The following is a 19424-nucleotide window of genomic DNA, read 5'->3' on the forward strand; positions in this document are numbered from 1 at the left end:
ATCTGCGGCAGATCTGTGGTTGCAGTGAAATTGTGGACAATCAGTGCCAGGTTTGTGGCTGTGTACAAATGGAACAATATGTCCATGATTTCACTGCAACCACAGATCTGCCAAAGATTTATCTCTGTGTGTGACAGGGCCTTAAGACCTCATTCCAGATTCGGTTGGTATTCTTCATCAGTGTTTGAAGCCAAAACCAGGAGCAGACCCTAAACATGGTGCAATATAATAGATTCATACTTCTCTTATTTGCTTACACTGCAGTTTTTATTAAAAAAAAACCCTGATCAAAACCAAAATAGAGCCTACAAGGTTCAATGAACCAGTATGCCACATTCAAGACCCCATCTTCTGCCTTACTACAGAATGAGCTGGATACTACTGAACACGTGAAAGGGATTAGTTCGTGAAGACAACTCCTGTCCATGTGATCTATAAAGGTCACCCGCACGTTATAAGCAGCTGTCCATCTCAGTACCTCCATTATGGGCCAGACTGAAGAGCCACTCCAGTTCTACTTCACTGTACTGGAGTTGTGCAACTAAGAGCCGGTTTTCCTTCTCATTTAGAGTATGTGCTCCCTCTAAATTATTGATTTCCTGCAAATAATGGTTACAATTTTACATTCAGTGTAAAAAGCTAGTAAAACCAGGTGCTTTTTCCATCTCACGCAGAAAGAAGAGACTTGTATGCTTGTTGATAGCATTGTTTAATCATAAGTTAAAGCTTAGAAAAGAGTAATTGTCTGACATTTCATTGCTCATAACAACATTCAAGTTTTCTTCTTCACTTTTTACGTGAGTTGATTGAAATATAGAAAGTTACATTTGGTTCAGAAAACCGATGAACCCAGCAGCACTGCCAGCCTCCTGTGCCTGTATGCAGTGATCTCTGAATTAGGACGGCAGCCCGAGGAACGTCACGAGGAACGTCACACAAACTGCTGCTTCTTACTAGTAGCTGCCTTACTGGCCAAGTCTTTGGCTTTCTCCTTTGCGGCAAGGGCAGTCTCTTTTGCTTTTTCTGTTGCCTCCTTTGCAGTTTCTACCAATGTCCTGGTAGGCAAATCGCCTGGGGAAAAACAAATGAGCTTCTTATTTAACTTTACAGGGGTGAAATTTCACCTAGTTTCAAAAGTGGGACTATCACCACTGGAAACTACGACAAGCTACAAATGTGCCTGCATGCTACACAGGTAATCCTTACAACAGTGGACATCTACAGTTACCAAATAAATGAGCACCTTACACGGGGGTCAACGCTTTTTCTTTACTCCATTGTTCAGACCTGACGAATGCCTAAAACATATGTAAACTTTATCTATCTCTAGCGTATTATTCTAAAACCTGCATGGAAACATTCTTAGTAGCGGCTGGACTGGGAGAACAATTTCCTCATTATCCCTGGGATGATGACATGTTATTAGCATGGAGCCCATGGCTCACTGCTCTACTACTATTATCTTCCACGTGACCTACTAGTCACACTTCCTGTCTTAAGACTCAGACATTGCCATTGAACGTGTCTTGACCACTTACCTTGCATTTTTGCCAAGATGTAGTCATATCCTTTCATAGCCTTGGTCACGTTACTCTTAAATCTAGCCAGCCCAAACTCCTGGAGAACAGAACACACACTTAAGAATGGCATTTATAAAACATGAAGGTTAAACGGAAAGTAAATATACAACTGTACTTCACCATTAACTGCAGTGCCAAGAACTACTACTACTCTCTACACGGCAGCGCACAACCACTGGCTCCACCACCGCACCATTCATGTGAATATGGCCGGCTCCAGTTCTGTGCACTGCTATGTGGACAGAAGGAGCTGCAGGAAGACACGGGATCACAGCACTATGGTCCCTTCATTACAGGATCAGGTAGAGCCTTACACTACCCCACCCCTCCCTGCAATTATTAAGGGGTTATTGCTTAGGTTTTTTTATGGGTACAATTTTAAAGGACTCATAAAATAAAGCAACTGTTTTTAAAAATACTCTATTCTCAAAAAGAGGGATTTTTATGATTTACTGCTGTTGGCTATGGTAGCAGCAGTGAACATGCACAGTGCTTACAAGAGCTTTCCAATAGAGCTTATAAACAGATGAGAGGCCCAGTGGAAGTTCAGGTTCTGCGGGTTGAGCCAAACTTTAAATTAAGATTCATTTTGGACCTGAACTTGACCTGAACCCCAATGGAAGTGACTGACTGGGCAGTTCGGATCTCCGCCCCACATGCAGTCAGCCATAAATCCCCTCCCTCCCCTCCTCAGGGCCGGCCCGCCCCCCGCAGCTGAGGTCCAAATCGCATGATCCGACCTCAGTCGCAGTGACACTCGCAGGATACACGGCTCCTGCTGTGCTGCCAGCGTGAGCCGACTATCATGCTAGGATCGCAGTAGATCCCCGTGTGGCCCCGACCTTATAGACTCTGTAATAATTCCTACTTAGCAATGGAGGATATGATGCCATAAGGTTGTAGCGCCCCCATTCACCGATGGGAATCCCTAGAATCCCCTAGTTTACCCTGCACTGTGCTTAGAGTGCACCAACATGTATTGGAAACAAATGTGAAATCACATGACCAATAGACACCAACATACAGGCATAACCCAAATAGGTCTAAATCCTTAATAATAATAATAATAATAATAATAATAATAACGGTTACTTATGTGAAAATGAGGTCCACAGTATAGAGCCCCAAATCAGTCCCAGCGTGTTTCCCCACGGAAAGTCCACAAGGGTTCATTAGGAGACCGGAACAGAAAAATCCAGGGTAGCAGGTGTTGTATCTCAAGAGCGAATACACTACAGTTCAAGAGTTTAGGGTCACTTAGATATTTCCTTATTTTTGAAAGGAAAGCACATTTTTTTTTTCAATAAAGCTAACAGACTATTCTAGCTGCAAACGTCTGTTTTTTAATGCAATATCTACATAGGTATATAGAGTCCCATTTCCAACAATCACCACTCCAGTGTTCTAATGGTACATTGTGTTTGTTAACTGTGTTAGAAGGATAATGGATGTTTAGAAATCCCTTGTGCAAGTATGTTAGCACAGCTGAAAACAGTTTTGCTGATTAGAGAAGCTATAAAACTGACCTTCCTTTGAGCTAGTTGAGAATCTGAAGCATTACATTTGATGGTTCCATTAAACTCTCAACATGGCCATAAAAAGAACTTTCATGAAAAACTCGACAGTCTATTCTTGTTCTTAGAAATAAAGGCTATTCCATGCGAGAAATTGCCAAGAAACTGAAGATTTCCTACAACGGTGAGTACTACTCCCTTCAGAGGAGAGCACAAACAGACTCTAAGGCTATGTGCGCACGTTGCATACAAGCCCTGCAGAAATTTCTGCAGCGATCTGAAGAGCACATGTGCGCTTTAGATCGCTGCAGAAATGTCCGTAGTGAGCGCCGATTCCATGCGCTCTGCCTGCAGCTCCTGCCATAGACCGTGCAGGAGCTGCCGGCAAAGCGCAGGAAAGAAGTGACATGTCACTTCTTTTTGCGCAGCGCTTCGGCAGTAGCCGAAGCGCTGCGCTCTTAAACGCCACGTGCGCACGGCCCCTGCACAGTCTCCATAGACTGTGCAGGGGACGCAGGACGCATGCAGTTACGCTGCGCTACAAAGTGCAGCGTAACTGCATGTTTTTACGCGACGTGCGCACATAGCCTAACCAGAGTGGATAAAGAAGTAGGAGGCCCCGCTGCACAACTGAGCAACAAGTATATTAGAGTCTCTAGTTTGAGAAATCAACTCCTCACAGGTTCTCAACTGGCAGTTTCATTAAATAGCACCCACAAAACGCCAGTGTCAATGTCTACAGTGAAGAGATTACTCCGGGATTCTGGCCTTCAGGGCAGAGTGGCAAAGAAAATGCCATATCCGAGACTGGCTAATAAAAGGAAAAGATTAATATGGGCAAAAGAACACAGACATTGGACAAAGGAAGATTGGAAAAAAAAAAAAGTGTTATGGACAGATGAATCGAAGTTTGAGGTGTTTGGATCAGACAGAAGAACATTTGTGAGACGCAGAACTACTGAAAAGGGGCTGGAAGAGTGTCTGACCCCATCTGTCAAGCATGGTGGAGGTAATGTGATGGTCTAGGGTTGCTTTGGTGCTGGTAAAGTGGGAGATTTGTACAAGGTAAAAGCGATTTTGAATAAGGAAGGCTATCACTCCATTTTGCAATGCCATACCCTGTGGACAGCGCTTGATTGGAGCCAATTTCATCCTACAACAGGACAATGACCCAAAACACACCTCCAAATTATGCATGAACTATTTAGGGAAGAAGCAGGCAGCTGGCATTCTATCTGTAATGGAGTGGCCAGCCCTTTCACCAGATCTCAACCCTATTGAGATGTTGTGGGAGCAGCTTGACCGTTATGGTATGCAAAAAGTGCCCATCAAGCCAATCCAACTTGTGTGTGTTGGGGGGGGAGCATGGGGTGAAATATCTCCAGATTACCGCAGCAAATTAACAGCTAGAATGCCAAAGCTCTGCAAAGCTGGAATTGCTGCAAAGGAGCATTCTGTGCGGAAAGCAAAGTATGAAGGAGAAAATTATTTCAAGTAAAAATCATTATTTCTAACCTCGTCAATGTCTGGACTATATTTTCTATTCATTATGCAACTCATTTAATAGAAGTATGATTTTTCATGGAAAGAAGGGAATTTTGTTACTTACCGTAAATTCCTTTTCTTCTAGCTCCTATTGGGAGACCCAGACGATTGGGTGTATAGCACTGCCTCCGGAGGCCACACAAAGCAATTACACTAAAAAGTGTAAGGCCCCTCCCCTTCTGGCTATACACCCCCAGTGGGATCACTGGCTCACCAGTTTTAGTGCAAAAGCAAGAAGGAGGAAAGCCAATAACTGGTTTAAACAAATTCACTCCGAAGTAACGTCGGAGAACTGAAAACCATTCAACATGAACAACATGTGTACCCGAAAAACAACCAAAAATCCCGAAGGACAACAGGGCGGGTGCTGGGTCTCCCAATAGGAGCTAGAAGAAAAGGAATTTACGGTAAGTAACAAAATTCCCTTCTTCTTCGGCGCTCCATTGGGAGACCCAGACGATTGGGACGTCCAAAAGCTGTCCCTGGGTGGGTAAAGAAATACCTCATGTTAGAGCTGCAAAGACAGCCCTCCCCTACGGGGAGGCAACTGCCGCCTGCAGGACTCTTCTACCTAGGCTGGCGTCCGCCGAAGCATAGGTATGCACCTGATAATGTTTGGTGAAAGTGTGCAGACTCGACCAGGTAGCTGCGTGGCACACCTGTTGAGCCGTAGCCTGGTGTCGTAATGCCCAGGACGCACCCACGGCTCTGGTAGAATGGGCCTTCAGCCCTGATGGAACCGGAAGCCCAGCAGAACGGTAGGCTTCAAGAATTGGTTCTTTGATCCATCGAGCCAGAGTGGCTTTGGAAGCCTGCGACCCTTTGCGCTTACCAGCGACAAGGACAAAGAGTGCATCCGAGCGGCGCAGGGGCGCCGTGCGGGAAATGTAGATTCTGAGTGCTCTCACCAGATCCAACAAATGTAAATCCTTTTCATACCGATGAACTGCATGCGGATAAAAGGAAGGCAAGGAGATATCCTGATTAAGATGAAAAGAGGATACCACCTTAGGGAGAAACTCCTGAATGGGGCGCAGCACTACCTTGTCCTGGTGGAACACCAGGAAAGGAGCCTTGGATGACAGCGCTGCTAGTTCGGACACTCTCCGAAGAGACGTGACCGCTACCAGAAAGGCCACTTTCTGTGAGAGTCGAGAAAGTGACACATCCCTCAGAGGCTCGAAGGGCGGCTTCTGGAGAGCAACAAGGACCTTGTTTAGATCCCACGGATCTAACGGCCGCCTGTACGGAGGTACGATATGACAAACCCCCTGCAGGAACGTGCGCACCTGAGAAAGTCGTGCTAGACGCTTCTGAAAAAACACGGATAGTGCCGAGACTTGCCCTTTAAGGGAGCCGAGCGACAAGCCCTTTTCCAACCCAGATTGCAGGAAGGAAAGAAAGACAGGTAACGTGAATGGCCAGGGAGATACTCCTTGTGCAGAGCACCAGGATAAGAAAATCTTCCACGTTCTGTGGTAGATCTTAGCAGAAGTGGACTTCCTAGCCTGTCTCATGGTGGCCACGACCCCTTGGGATAATCCTGAAGACGCTAGGATCCAGGACTCAATGGCCACACAGTCAGGTTCAGGGCCGCAGAATTCCGATGGAAAAACGGCCCTTGGGACAGTAAGTCTGGACGGTCTGGTAGTGCCCACGGTTGGCCGACCGTGAGATGCCACAGATCCGGGTACCACGACCTCCTCGGCCAGTCTGGGGCGACGAGTATGACGCGGCCGCAATCGGATCTGATCTTGCGTAACACTCTGGGCAAGAGTGCCAGAGGTGGAAACACATAAGGGAGCCGGAACTGCGACCAATCTTGCACTAAGGCGTCTGCCGCCAGAGCTCTTTGATCGCGAGACCGCGCTATGAAGGTCGGGACCTTGTTGTTGTGCCGAGACGCCATTAGGTCGACGTCCGGCACCCCCCAGCGGCGGCAGATTTCCTGAAACACGTCCGGGTGAAGGGACCATTCCCCTGCGTCCATGCCCTGGCGACTGAGGAAGTCTGCTTCCCAGTTTTCTACGCCCGGGATGTGAACTGCTGACATGGTGGATGCTCTTTCCTCTACCCACATCAGAATCCGCCTGACTTCCTGGAAGGCTTGCCGACTGCGTGTCCCTCCTTGGTGGTTGATGTATGCCACCGCTGTGGAGTTGTCCGACTGAATTCGGATCGGTTTTCCTTCCAGCCACTGCTGGAAGGCTAATAGGGCAAGATACACTGCCCTGATCTCCAGAACATTGATCTGAAGGGTGGATTCCTGCTGAGTCCACGTCCCTTGAGCCCTGTGGTGGAGAAAAACTGCTCCCCACCCTGACAGACCCGCGTCTGTCGTGACCACTGCCCAGGATGGGGGCAGGAATGATCTTCCCTGCGAAAATGAGGTGGGAAGAAGCCACCATAGCAGAGAATCCTTGGCCGTCTGAGAAAGGGAGACTTTCCTGTCTAGGGAAGTTGTCTTCCCGTCCCATTGGCGGAGAATGTCCCATTGAAGTGGACGCAGATGAAACTGCGCGAACGGGACTGCCTCCATTGCTGCCACCATCTTCCCTAGGAAGTGCATGAGGCGCCTTAAGGGGTGCGACTGACCCTGAAGGAGAGACTGCACCCCTGTCTGTAGAGACCGCTGCTTGTCCAGCGGAAGCTTCACTATCGCTGAGAGAGTATGAAACTCCATGCCAAGATACGTTAGTGATTGAGTCGGTGCCAGGTTTGACTTTGAAAAGTTGATGATCCACCCGAAAGTCTGGAGAGACTCCAGCGCAACATTCAGGCTGTGTTGGCATGCCTCTTGAGAGGGTGCTTTGACAAGTAGATCGTCCAAGTAAGGGATCACCGAGTGTCCCTGAGAATGCAAGACTGCTACCACTGCCGCCATGACCTTGGTGAAAACCCGTGGGGCTGTCGCCAGACCAAATGGCAGAGCTACGAACTGGAGATGGTCGTCTCCTATCACGAAACGTAGAAAACGTTGGTGCTCTGTAGCAATCGGCACGTGGAGATAAGCATCTTTGATGTCTATTGATGCAAGGAAATCTCCTTGAGACATTGAGGCAATGACAGAGCAGAGGGATTCCATCCGGAACCGCCTGGCGTTCACATGCTTGTTGAGCAGCTTTAGGTCCAGAACAGGACGGAACGAGCCGTCCTTTTTTGGAACCACGAAGAGATTGGAGTAAAAACCTTGCCCTTGTTCCTGCAGAGGAACAGGGATCACCACTCCTTCTGCTCTTAGTGAGCACACCGCCTGCAGAAGGGCATTTGCTCGGTCGGGATGTGGGGAGGTTCTGAAGAACCGAGGCGGAGGATGAGAACTGAATTCTATCCTGTACCCGTGAGACAAAATGTCTGCTACCCACCGGTCTTTGACCTGTGGCAGCCAAATGTCGCAAAAGCGGGAGAGCCTGCCACCGACCGAGGATGCGGAGGGATGAGGCCGAAAGTCATGAGGCAGCCGCCTTGGAAGCGGTTCCTCCGGTTGTTTTCTTGGGGCGTGAATGAGCCCGCCAGGAATCTGAGCTCCTTTGCTCCTTCTGAGTCCCTTTGGACGAGGAGAATTGGGTCTTGCTGGAGCCTCGAAAGGACCGAAACCTCGACTGCCACTTCCTCTGTTGAGGTTTGCTCGATCTGGGCTGGGGTAAGGAGGAGTCCTTACCCTTGGACTGTTTAATGATCTCAGCCAATTGCTCACCAAACAGTCTGTCTCCAGATAGTGGCAAGCTGGTTAAACATTTCTTGGAAGCAGAATCTGCTTTCCATTCCTTTAACCACAAGGCTCTGCGCAAAACCACAGAGTTGGCAGACGCCATTGAGGTACGGCTCGTAGAGTCCAGGACAGCGTTGATAGCGTAAGTCGCAAACGCAGACATTTGCGAGGTTAGGTACGCTACTCGCGGCACTGCTGGACGTATGATAGAGTCCACTTGTGCCAGGCCAGCTGAAATAGCTTGGAGTGCCCACACGGCCGCGAATGCTGGAGCAAACGACGCGCCGATAGCTTCATAGACAGACTTTAACCAAAGGTCCATCTGTCTGTCATTGGCATCTTTAAAGTGAAGCCCCATCTTCCACTGCAACTATGGATCTAGCCGCAAGCCTGGAGATAGGGGGGTCCACCTTTGGACACTGGGTCCAGCGTTTGACCACGTCAGGGGGAAAGGGATAACGTGTATCCTTAAGACGTTTGGAGAAACGCTTATCTGGATAAGCATGATGTTTCTGGACTGATTCTCTGAAGTCAGAGTGGTCCAGAAAAGTACTCAATTTAGGCTTAGGATACCGGAACTGGAACTTCTCCTGCTGTGCAGCTGCCTCCTCTGCTGAAGGGGCTGGGGGAGAAATATCCAACAGTCTATTGATGGCCGCTATAAGGTCATTTACCATAGCGTCACCATCAGGGGTATCTAGATTGAGAGCGGTGTCAGGATTAGATTCCTGATCACCCACCTCTGTCTCCTCATACAGAGCCTCGTCTCGCTGAGACCCTGACCAGTGTGATGACGGCGAGGGTCTTTCCCAGCGAGCCCGCTTAGGCTGCCTGGGACTGTCATCCGAGTCAGAGTCTTCAGCCTGTGATGCCTGGGACCCCCTTGAAGTACGGATTAGTTCCAACTGAGGGGGACCGGGGAGCATAGACACAGCAGTGTCCATGGTCTGAGAAACTGGCCTGGACTGCAAGGTTTCCAGGATTTTTGTCATAGTCACAGACATCTTATCAGCAAAAACTGCAAATTCTGTCCCCGTCACCGGGGCAGGGTTCACAGGCGTCTCTGCCTGGGCCACTACTACCATAGACTCTGGCTGACGAAGTGGCACAGGGACCGAACATTGCACACAATGGGGGTCATTGGAACCTGCCGGTAGATTAGCCCCACATGCGGCACAAGCAGTGCATACCGCCTGTGCCTTGGCACCCTTGCGTTTTGCGGATGACATGTTGTTGTCTCCTCAGAGCAATGAGGGTATAAGCCAAGAAGCGACTGTACAGTGCAATATAAATAAATATGGTACAGGGAAAAAATGCACCAAATAACACTGTGGCACTAGTGGGGCCAGCACTTATGTGCAGCTTACCGCCCGCATAAACGCGGGTGTGTGGTCGCCAGAGTCCCTTGTCTGAGTCCCCCAGAGCCTGTGTCCGTTCTCCAGCCAGACTGCTTGCAGGAATGGCTGCCGGCGTCCTGTGGAGAGGGGCGGGCCCTGGGCGTGTTGAGACCAAGAGCGGGAAACTTGCGTCCCCACTGTGCCCAGTGAGAGGGCTGGAGTATGTAAATAAGACTCCAGCCCTCGGCGCTGGCTATAGAACAGCGTCTCTCCCTTTCCCTGATTGACAGGGTGGGGGCGGGAACGAAGCAGAGCTAGGCCGCAAAAGCCGGGGACTAGATTTATGAGCGCTGCCGCCGTAAAAGCGCGGGCAGCGCGAGTCCCCGGCGCACTACAAGTCCCAGCGGCGCCGCCGCTCCCGGAGCGGCCGGCGCGGTAGTTCCCAAGACATAAAATCACTCAGCTAAGCTGCAGTGACTCTAACCCGAGCGCGCAGCGCTAGTGCCCCCGGCGCACTAGCACACCCAGCAAGCCTGGAGTGTGCGTGGCCTGTCTGTGCGGGGACACAGAGTACCTGAACGTTGCAGGGCCTTGTCCCTGACTGTACTCAGCTCCTCCAGCAGGGTCTCTGGGTCTGTGGATGGAGCTCGGCCTCAGGGTTTGGGGGCCGGTAAGATCCCACTTCCACAGAGCCCCTCAGGGGGATGGGGAAGGAAAGCAGCATGTGGGCTCCAGCCTCCGTACCCGCAATGGGTACCTCAACCTTACAAACCGCAAGTGGGGTGAGAAGGGAGCATGCTGGGGGCCCTATATCGGCCCTCTTTTCTTCCATCCGATAGTCAGCAGCTACTGCTGACTAAACAGTGGAGCTATGCGTGGATGTCTGACCTCCTTCGCACAAAGCAGAAAACTGGTGAGCCAGTGATCCCACTGGGGGTGTATAGCCAGAAGGGGAGGGGCCTTACACTTTTTAGTGTAATTGCTTTGTGTGGCCTCCGGAGGCAGTGCTATACACCCAATCGTCTGGGTCTCCCAATGGAGCGCCGAAGAAAGACAAAATGGTCTGTGTGACCCCAAACTTTTGAACTTGAGTGCCTACAGGTGCCTGAGGATATTGTTTGGGTTTAGCGAGTTCAGCTGGACTTTAGGCAAAGTTCAGTTCTGGATCTGGACTTGACCTGAACCTCTTTAGAAGTCACTGATATGGAGGTTCAGTTCTCGGCCCACATGCAGCCAGCCATAAACAGATCACTTCCAGGAGATACAGGGCAGGAATTTCCATTATTATTTTCTGCACATACTACATCCCATCACGCTGTTGTTACCACCAGTGTGAGCCATCCAAACACTGCAACCGGGCTGAACAACGAGCATACCCGTGTACAGCGGGAAGAGTTTGGGTACGCTCATCTGTAGTCATAACCACCTAAACTTAAGGGAAGGTAATTCTCAAGAGTTTACAAACATTTACTTTTTGTTTTGTATATTTTCAGAGATAGACAATGACCGTAGCTTGGAGAATCCCTTTGCAGGAGACCCGTCCATCGGCTAGCTCAGTAATCTGTGAAGTAATCTCCTCAGAGATGGAGGAGAGGGATTCGCAGGCCTCACTTCAGCTGTTCTACTTTTCAGTCATTAATATCTTAGAAGAGAAACCAATGTAAACAGCATGCACAACAGGCCTGTGCATTTGGAGAAACTCATCCCCCTTAGTCATGGTACTGCCGATTTTCTCACCTGTATTGGTCTGCTAAAACCAAACACCCTGGAGGACACCCAGGCCTCTCTTCTAACCTCGGTCCAATTTTTGTTTGCTGAATTTTCACAGTATAAACAGCGTTCCTCCACAGACTGTAGTGTAAGAATAAAGAAGGGAGGTAAACACCCTGAAAGATAAATAAACTATGAAAACTATTCTTCACATTGGGCCTCCTACCATGACGGTGCTGTGGTTTATGTTCCACGTGTACGTGGTCAGGGTTTTCTTGTGGACATCAATTATGGAGTCTTCTAAGACGTACACAGCATGGGCCACGTTGGCAGGGAAGAATCGCTCTGCCCACCGTGGCAGGCGGTTGGTCTTGGTTAACAGTCTCCTGGTCAGTAGCTTGTGGTCACTGGTCACCTCGCGGTACAGAATGTCTTCGGTCAGGACATGTTTGCTGTGTGTCCAGAAGGAAATGGATATGTTAAAATATTTGATGAATTTCAGTAAATCACCATGTGATATAATTGGCCATGGGACTTGTTTTTCGCACACACAATTTAATATAACATGGAATGTCTTTTATACTGACTAATAATGTGCGTCACCAAGAGCATATGTGGTGAATGGCTATCATTTTCCAAGGCACTGACAAAGGACAGGAGCCCGAGCCCCAACAGCGGTGACGAGTTTTACTAGCATTGATACACAAACATTGCCCCTCACTCAGAAGTCCGGACGTACCTGTAGGGGTTTGGATAACGCTGCCAAAAAGCAGTGAACACTTGGTCCCACGAGCTCCTCAGCTCATTCAAGCCTAAAAAATACTTCACCATTGTTCCCAGGAGAATCACTGCGCCAAGCTCAGGAAACCATCAGGGGATGGCAGTGATGAGGGGAGGTCACCTGGAGAAACCGTCTGGGGGTGAGGCTGGCATGCGTCCTAATAATGGGACTGTGCACAAAGAAAAAAAGAGAAGCATAAGAATCCAGCAGCGGGAAATGTGTAATCCGTGCTATACCGATCAGTATCCTCACAGAGGATTTCCAGAAGGCCAGGCCGAGGGATTATCCTGCAGAGGACCCTCCACATGACACGTCACTAGTGGGGAACGTCAGCGGAGTACTTAAAAATACCACGACCTGGTCACAAATGCCAAACTAAGGGGGTGTCCACACTGAGGATTTTCCTAAGATCGCAAAAAACACAAGTTTTCAAGCAGAAATCGCTCCAGGAAACACTGTTTTGTTAGGTTTTTGTTTCTGAAGCGTTTTTTCTGCAGCCTTTTGACTGGTCAGAGCCGAGTTTGGAGAGGTTTGATCTGCTCCACAGGCGCCATTTCTCCCACCAAGCCTTATACACAAGAAAAAGCTCACAAATAATATGAACAGCAAAGTAGATTTACTGTAGAAATTAACTGGAGTTTTCCCAAGAGATTTTGATGAGGATTTGAGTAAAGATCAATATCTAAATCCTCCTGAAAATCCTGTGTGAACATAGTCTGAGGCAGCAGCGGGGATTTCCTGGTTAGTTTTATGATTTGGGGGCAAATCCTCCAGAAAACGCCTTTTATGTCACCACATGTATAGGTAACTGCAATGTATGACTAGATGTGTATGGTCAGCTCTCCTGTGAGATGAGGAGGGGGGCAGGCACCAGCGCACAGCGGAGGACGCGGGCACCAGCGGGTGCGCAGGGGAGGGCGCGTGCAACGGCGGGTGCACAGGGGAGGGCGCGGGCACCGGCGGGTGCGCAGGGGAGGGCGCGGGCACCGGCGGGTGCGCAGGGGAGGGCGCATGCAACGGCGGGTGCGCAGGGGAGGGCGCGGGCAACGGCGGGTGCGCAGGGGAGGGCGCGGGCAACGGCGGGTGCGCAGGGGAGGGCGCGTGCAACGGCGGGTGCGCAGGGGAGGGCGCGGGCACCGGCGGGTGCGCAGGGGAGGGCGCGGGCACCGGCGGGTGCGCAGGGGAGGGCGCATGCAACGGCGGGTGCGCAGGGGAGGGCGCGGGCAACGGCGGGTGCGCAGGGGAGGGCGCGGGCAACGGCGGGTGCGCAGGGGAGGGCGCGGGCAACGGCGGGTGCGCAGGGGAGGGCGCGGGCAACGGCGGGTGCGCAGGGGAGGGCGCGGGCAACGGCGGGTGCGCAGGGGAGGGCGCGGGCAACGGCGGGTGCGCAGGGGAGGGCGCGGGCAACGGCGGGTGCGCAGGGGAGGGCGCGGGCAACGGCGGGTGCGCAGGGGAGGGCGCGGGCAACGGCGGGTGCGCAGGGGAGGGCGCGGGCAACGGCGGGTGCGCAGGGGAGGGCGCGGGCAACGGCGGGTGCGCAGGGGAGGGCGCGGGCAACGGCAGGTGCGCAGGGGAGGGCGCGGGCACCAGCATGCAGCTGCGGACAAGGGTAGGAGTTGAGGGTAAAAGGCACCAGATCATGCTGTGGAGGGCGCATTGGCAAAGGGCACAAGCACCAGGTCATGCAGCAGAGGGCGCAAGAACTGAGGGCACAGGCACTGACTGTCCGCAGAGTGATGCGCACGTTCCGGACACTGCCACCAAGCGCCCTCTCCTTACCAGCCCCATGCGAGGACTCAGCTCCTGTCGGTCGCCATGAGGGAGCCGTAGGACGCCGTGAACTTCCGGCAGTAAGGGAAAGTTCAGACCCACGTCACGTGCGGGACGCAGCGGATTCCGGCGTCACGTACAGTAACTCCGGAAACGCACTTAATTGGCGGAGACTACACAGGAGTGGGCGGTGCCACGGCCGGCGGTTGGCTACTGACCGAGCGTAGAGCAGTAAGGCGGTGGGTGTGGCCTGGTGCAGGAGGGCGGGGCTGTGGTGGGACATCAATGACAGGCTAGGGCCCATAGAGAACAACTGACAACATGTCATAGGCTCCGGTGCTGTAGACAGCGGCTGTAGTGCCCGGCCTGCCCCCCAGAGGACGCCCTAGCGCTGTGGTTACGTCTCTGCCCGGCAGCTCCTGGAGGCCCTGACTAGTGCCTGTGTGTGGCAGATGACCAGAGCCGGCTCCGCAGCTGCCTGCTCACTCCTACCTCACACACCATGAGCGGGCAGCGGATTGATGCCAAGGTGGTGATGCTGGGGAAGGAGTCCGTGGGGAAGACCAGCCTGGTGGAGAGATACGTCCATCACCGCTTCCTGCAGGGGCCGTACCAGAACGTAAGTGCTGAGCTCTCCGTGCGCCATCACTGCTACCGGGACCTGTGCCCGAGCCTGACACCTACATGCACCGGGCACAGCCCCCCGCACACTCATCCTGCGCCCCTTATATACACACACACACACACACACACACACACACACACACACACACACACACACACACACACACACACACACACACACACACATCCTGCGCCCCTTATACACACACACAGCACACTCATCTTGCGCCCCTTATACACACACACAGCACACTCATCCTGCGCCCCTTATACACACACACAGCACACTCATCCTGCGCCCCTTATACACACACACAGCACACTCATCCTGCGCCCCTTATACACACACACACAGCACACTCATCCTGCGCCCCTTATACACACACACACACACACAGCACACTCATCCTGCGCCCCTTATACACACACACACACACAGCACACTCATCCTGCGCCCCTTATACACACACACACACACACAGCACACTCATCCTGCGCCCCTTATACACACACACACAGCACACTCATCCTGCGCCCCTTATACACACACACACAGCACACTCATCCTGCGCCCCTTATACACACACACAGCACACTCATCCTGCGCCCCTTATACACACACACACACAGCACACTCATCCTGCGCCCCTTATACACACACACACACAGCACACTCATCCTGCGCCCCTTATACACACACACACACAGCACACTCATCCTGCGCCCCTTATACACACACACACACAGCACACTCATCCTGCGCCCCTTATACACACACACACACACAGCACACTCATCCTGCGCCCCTTATACACACACACACAGCACACTCATCCTGCGCCCCTTATACACACACAGCACACTCATCCTGCGCCCCTTATACACACACACACACAGCACACTCATCCTGCGCCCCTTATACACACACACAGCACACTCATCCTGCGCCCCTTATACACACACACACACAGCACACACACACACACATCCTGCGCCCCTTATACACACACACACACACACACACACACACACACACAGCACACTCATCCTGCGCCCCTTATACACACACACACAGCACACTCATCCTGCGCCCCTTATACACACACACACACTCATCCTTTGCCCCTTATACACACACACACAGCACACTCATCCTGCGCCCCTTATACACACACACAGCACACTCATCCTGCGCCCCTTATACACACACACACAGCACACTCATCCTGCGCCCCTTATAGACACACACACAGCACACTCATCCTGCGCCCCTTATACACACACACACAGCACACTCATCTTGCGCCCCTTATACACACACACACAGCACACTCATCCTTCGCCCCTTATACACACACACAGCACACTCATCCTGCGCCCCTTATACACACACACAGCACACTCATCCTGCGCCCCTTATACACACACACAGCACACTCATCCTGCGCCCCTTATACACACACACACAGCACACTCATCCTGCGCCCCTTATACACACACACAGCACACTCATCCTGCGCCCCTTATACACACACTCATCCTGCGCCCCTTATACACACACACACACACACACACCCTGCGCCCCTTATACACACACACAGCACACTCATCCTGCGCCCCTTATACACACACAGCACACTCATCCTGCGCCCCTTATACACACACACAGCACACTCATCCTGCGCCCCTTATACACACACAGCACACTCATCCTGCACCCCTTATACACACACACACAGCACACTCATCCTGCGCCCCTTATACACACACAGCACACTCATCCTGCGCCCCTTATACACACACACACACAGCACACTCATCCTGCGCCCCTTATACACACACACACACACACACAGCACACTCATCCTGCGCCCCTTATACACACACACAGCACACTCATCCTGCGCCCCTTATACACACACACAGCACACTCATCCTGCGCCCCTTATACACACACACACACACACAGCACACTCATCCTGCGCCCCTTATACACACACAGCACACTCATCCTGCGCCCCTTATACACACACACACACACACACACACACATCCTGCGCCCCTTATACACACACACACACACACACAGCACACTCATCCTGCGCCCCTTATACACACACACACAGCACACTCATCCTGCGCCCCTTATACACACACACAGCACACTCATCCTGCGCCCCTTATACACACACACACAGCACACTCATCCTGCGCCCCTTATACACACACACAGCACACTCATCCTGCGCCCCTTATACACACACACACAGCACACTCATCCTGCGCCCCTTATACACACACACAGCACACTCATCCTGCGCCCCTTATACACACACACAGCACACTCATCCTGCGCCCCTTATACACACACACACAGCACACTCATCCTGCGCCCCTTATACACATACACACACACACACATCCTGCGCCCCTTATACACACACACACACACAGCACACTCATCCTGCGCCCCTTATACACACACACACAGCACACTCATCCTGCGCCCCTTATACACACACACAGCACACTCATCCTGCGCCCCTTATACACACACACACAGCACACTCATCCTGCGCCCCTTATACACACACACAGCACACTCATCCTGCGCCCCTTATATACACACACACAGCACACTCATCCTGCGCCCCTTATACACACACACACAGCACACTCATCCTGCGCCCCTTATACACACACACACACAGCACACTCATCCTGCGCCCCTTATACACACACACAGCACACTCATCTTGCGCCCCTTATACACACACACACAGCACACTCATCCTGCGCCCCTTATACACACACACACAGCACACATCCTGCGCCCCTTATACACACACACACAGCACACTCATCCTGCGCCCCTTATACACACACACACAGCACACTGATCCTGCGCCCCTTATACACACACACACAGCACACTCATCCTGCGCCCCTTATACACACACACAGCACACTCATCCTGCGCCCCTTATACACACACAGCACACTCATCCTGCGCCCCTTATACACACACACACACACACACACATCCTGCGCCCCTTATACACACACACACACACACAGCACACTCATCCTGCGCCCCTTATACACACACACACAGCACACTCATCCTGCGCCCCTTATACACACACACACACACAGCACACTCATCCTGCGCCCCTTATACACACACAGCACACTCATCCTGCGCCCCTTATACACACACACACACACAGCACACTCATCCTGCGCCCCTTATACACACACACACACACACACACACACACAGCACACTCAGCCTGCGCCCCTTATACACACACACACAGCACACTCATCCTGCGCCCCTTATACACACACAGCACACTCATCCTGCGCCCCTTATACACACACACACAGCACACTCATCCTGCGCCCCTTATACACACACACACACACACACACACACAGCACACTCATCCTGCGCCCCTTATACACACACACACACAGACACACACAGCACACTCATCCTGCGCCCCTTATACACACACACAGCACACTCATCCTGCGCCCCTTATACACACACACACACAGCACACTCATCTTGCGCCCCTTATACACACACACACACACAGCACACTCATCTTGCGCCCCTTATACACACACACACACAGCACACTCATCCTGCGCCCCTTATACACACACACACAGCACACTCATCCTGCGCCCCTTATACACACACACACAGCACACATCCTGCGCCCCTTATACACACACACAGCACACTCATCCTGCGCCCCTTATACACACACACACAGCACACTGATCCTGCGCCCCTTATACACACACACACAGCACACTCATCCTGCGCCCCTTATACACACACACAGCACACTCATCCTGCGCCCCTTATACACGCACAGCACACTCATCCTGCGCCCCTTATACACACACACAGCACACTCATCCTGCGCCCCTTATACACACACACACTCATCCTGCGCCCCTTATACACACACACAGCACACTCATCCTGCGCCCCTTATACACACACACACAGCACACTCATCCTGCGCCCCTTATACACACACACAGCACACTCATCCTGCGCCCCTTATACACACACACAGCACACTCATCCTGCGCCCCTTATACACACACACAGCACACTCATCCTGCGCCCCTTATACACACACACACACAGCACACTCATCCTGCGCCCCTTATACACACACACACACAGCACACTCATCCTGCGCCCCTTATACACACACACACACACACACACACATCCTGCGCCCCTTATACACACACACACACACACACATCCTGCGCCCCTTATACACACACAGCACACTCATCCTGCGCCCCTTATACACACACACACAGCACACTCATCCTGCGCCCCTTATACACACACACAGCACACTCATCCTGCGCCCCTTATACACACACACACACACTCATCCTGCGCCCCTTATACACACACACAGCACACTCATCCTGCGCCCCTTATACACACACACAGCACACTCATCCTGCGCCCCTTATACACACACACAGCACACTCATCCTGCGCCCCTTATACACACACACACAGCACACTCATCCTGCGCCCCTTATACACACACACAGCACACTCATCCTGCGCCCCTTATACACACACACAGCACACTCATCCTGCGCCCCTTATACACACACACACACACACACACACACATCCTGCGCCCCTTATACACACACAGCACACTCATCCTGCGCCCCTTATACACACACACACACAGCACACTCATCCTGCGCCCCTTATACACACACACACACACATCCTGCGCCCCTTATACACACACACACACACACACACAGCACACTCAGCCTGCGCCC

At 52.0% G+C, this 19424-nt stretch overlaps 2 protein-coding genes across 2 annotated transcripts in view; one reads left to right on the plus strand and one right to left on the minus strand.

The window, feature by feature from the left end:
- Window positions 1-685: 685 nt before the first annotated feature.
- PRELID1 (PRELI domain containing 1) lies at window positions 686-14087 on the minus strand. The gene is made up of 6 exons (XM_075344526.1): window positions 13959-14087; window positions 12138-12348; window positions 11625-11850; window positions 11426-11539; window positions 1539-1617; window positions 686-1071 (listed from the first exon to the last, which is right to left on the minus strand). Exons 2-6 carry the CDS (start codon window positions 12227-12229, stop codon window positions 932-934), a joined length of 651 nt encoding a protein of 216 aa, XP_075200641.1. The 5' UTR covers window positions 12230-12348; window positions 13959-14087; the 3' UTR covers window positions 686-931.
- A 111-nt stretch (window positions 14088-14198) lies between these two features.
- RAB24 (RAB24, member RAS oncogene family) overlaps window positions 14199-19424 on the plus strand; it is a 79995-nt gene continuing 74769 nt past the window's right edge. Inside the window, exon 1 of the mRNA XM_075344527.1 lies at window positions 14199-14568. Coding sequence (XP_075200642.1) covers window positions 14452-14568 — 117 coding nt within the window. The 5' untranslated portion in view covers window positions 14199-14451. The remainder of the gene's footprint in view (window positions 14569-19424) is intronic.

Source organism: Anomaloglossus baeobatrachus, chromosome 4 (genome assembly GCF_048569485.1).
Source record: "Anomaloglossus baeobatrachus isolate aAnoBae1 chromosome 4, aAnoBae1.hap1, whole genome shotgun sequence".
NCBI lineage: Eukaryota > Metazoa > Chordata > Amphibia > Anura > Aromobatidae > Anomaloglossus > Anomaloglossus baeobatrachus.

What these genes read in the sequence shown, in the direction of transcription:
- PRELID1 (XM_075344526.1), bottom strand. Translation starts at nt 12,229, where the DNA reads ATGGTGAAGTATTTTTTAGGCTTGAATGAGCTGAGGAGCTCGTGGGAC. An exon ending in GTTTTAGCAGACCAATACAG is followed by an intron (nt 1,618 to 11,425) that starts GTGAGAAAATCG and finishes TCTGTTCTCCAG; the next exon opens with GAGTTTGGGCTGGCTAGATT. An exon ending in CATCTTGGCAAAAATGCAAG is followed by an intron (nt 1,072 to 1,538) that starts GTAAGTGGTCAA and finishes GTTTTTCCCCAG; the next exon opens with GCGATTTGCCTACCAGGACA.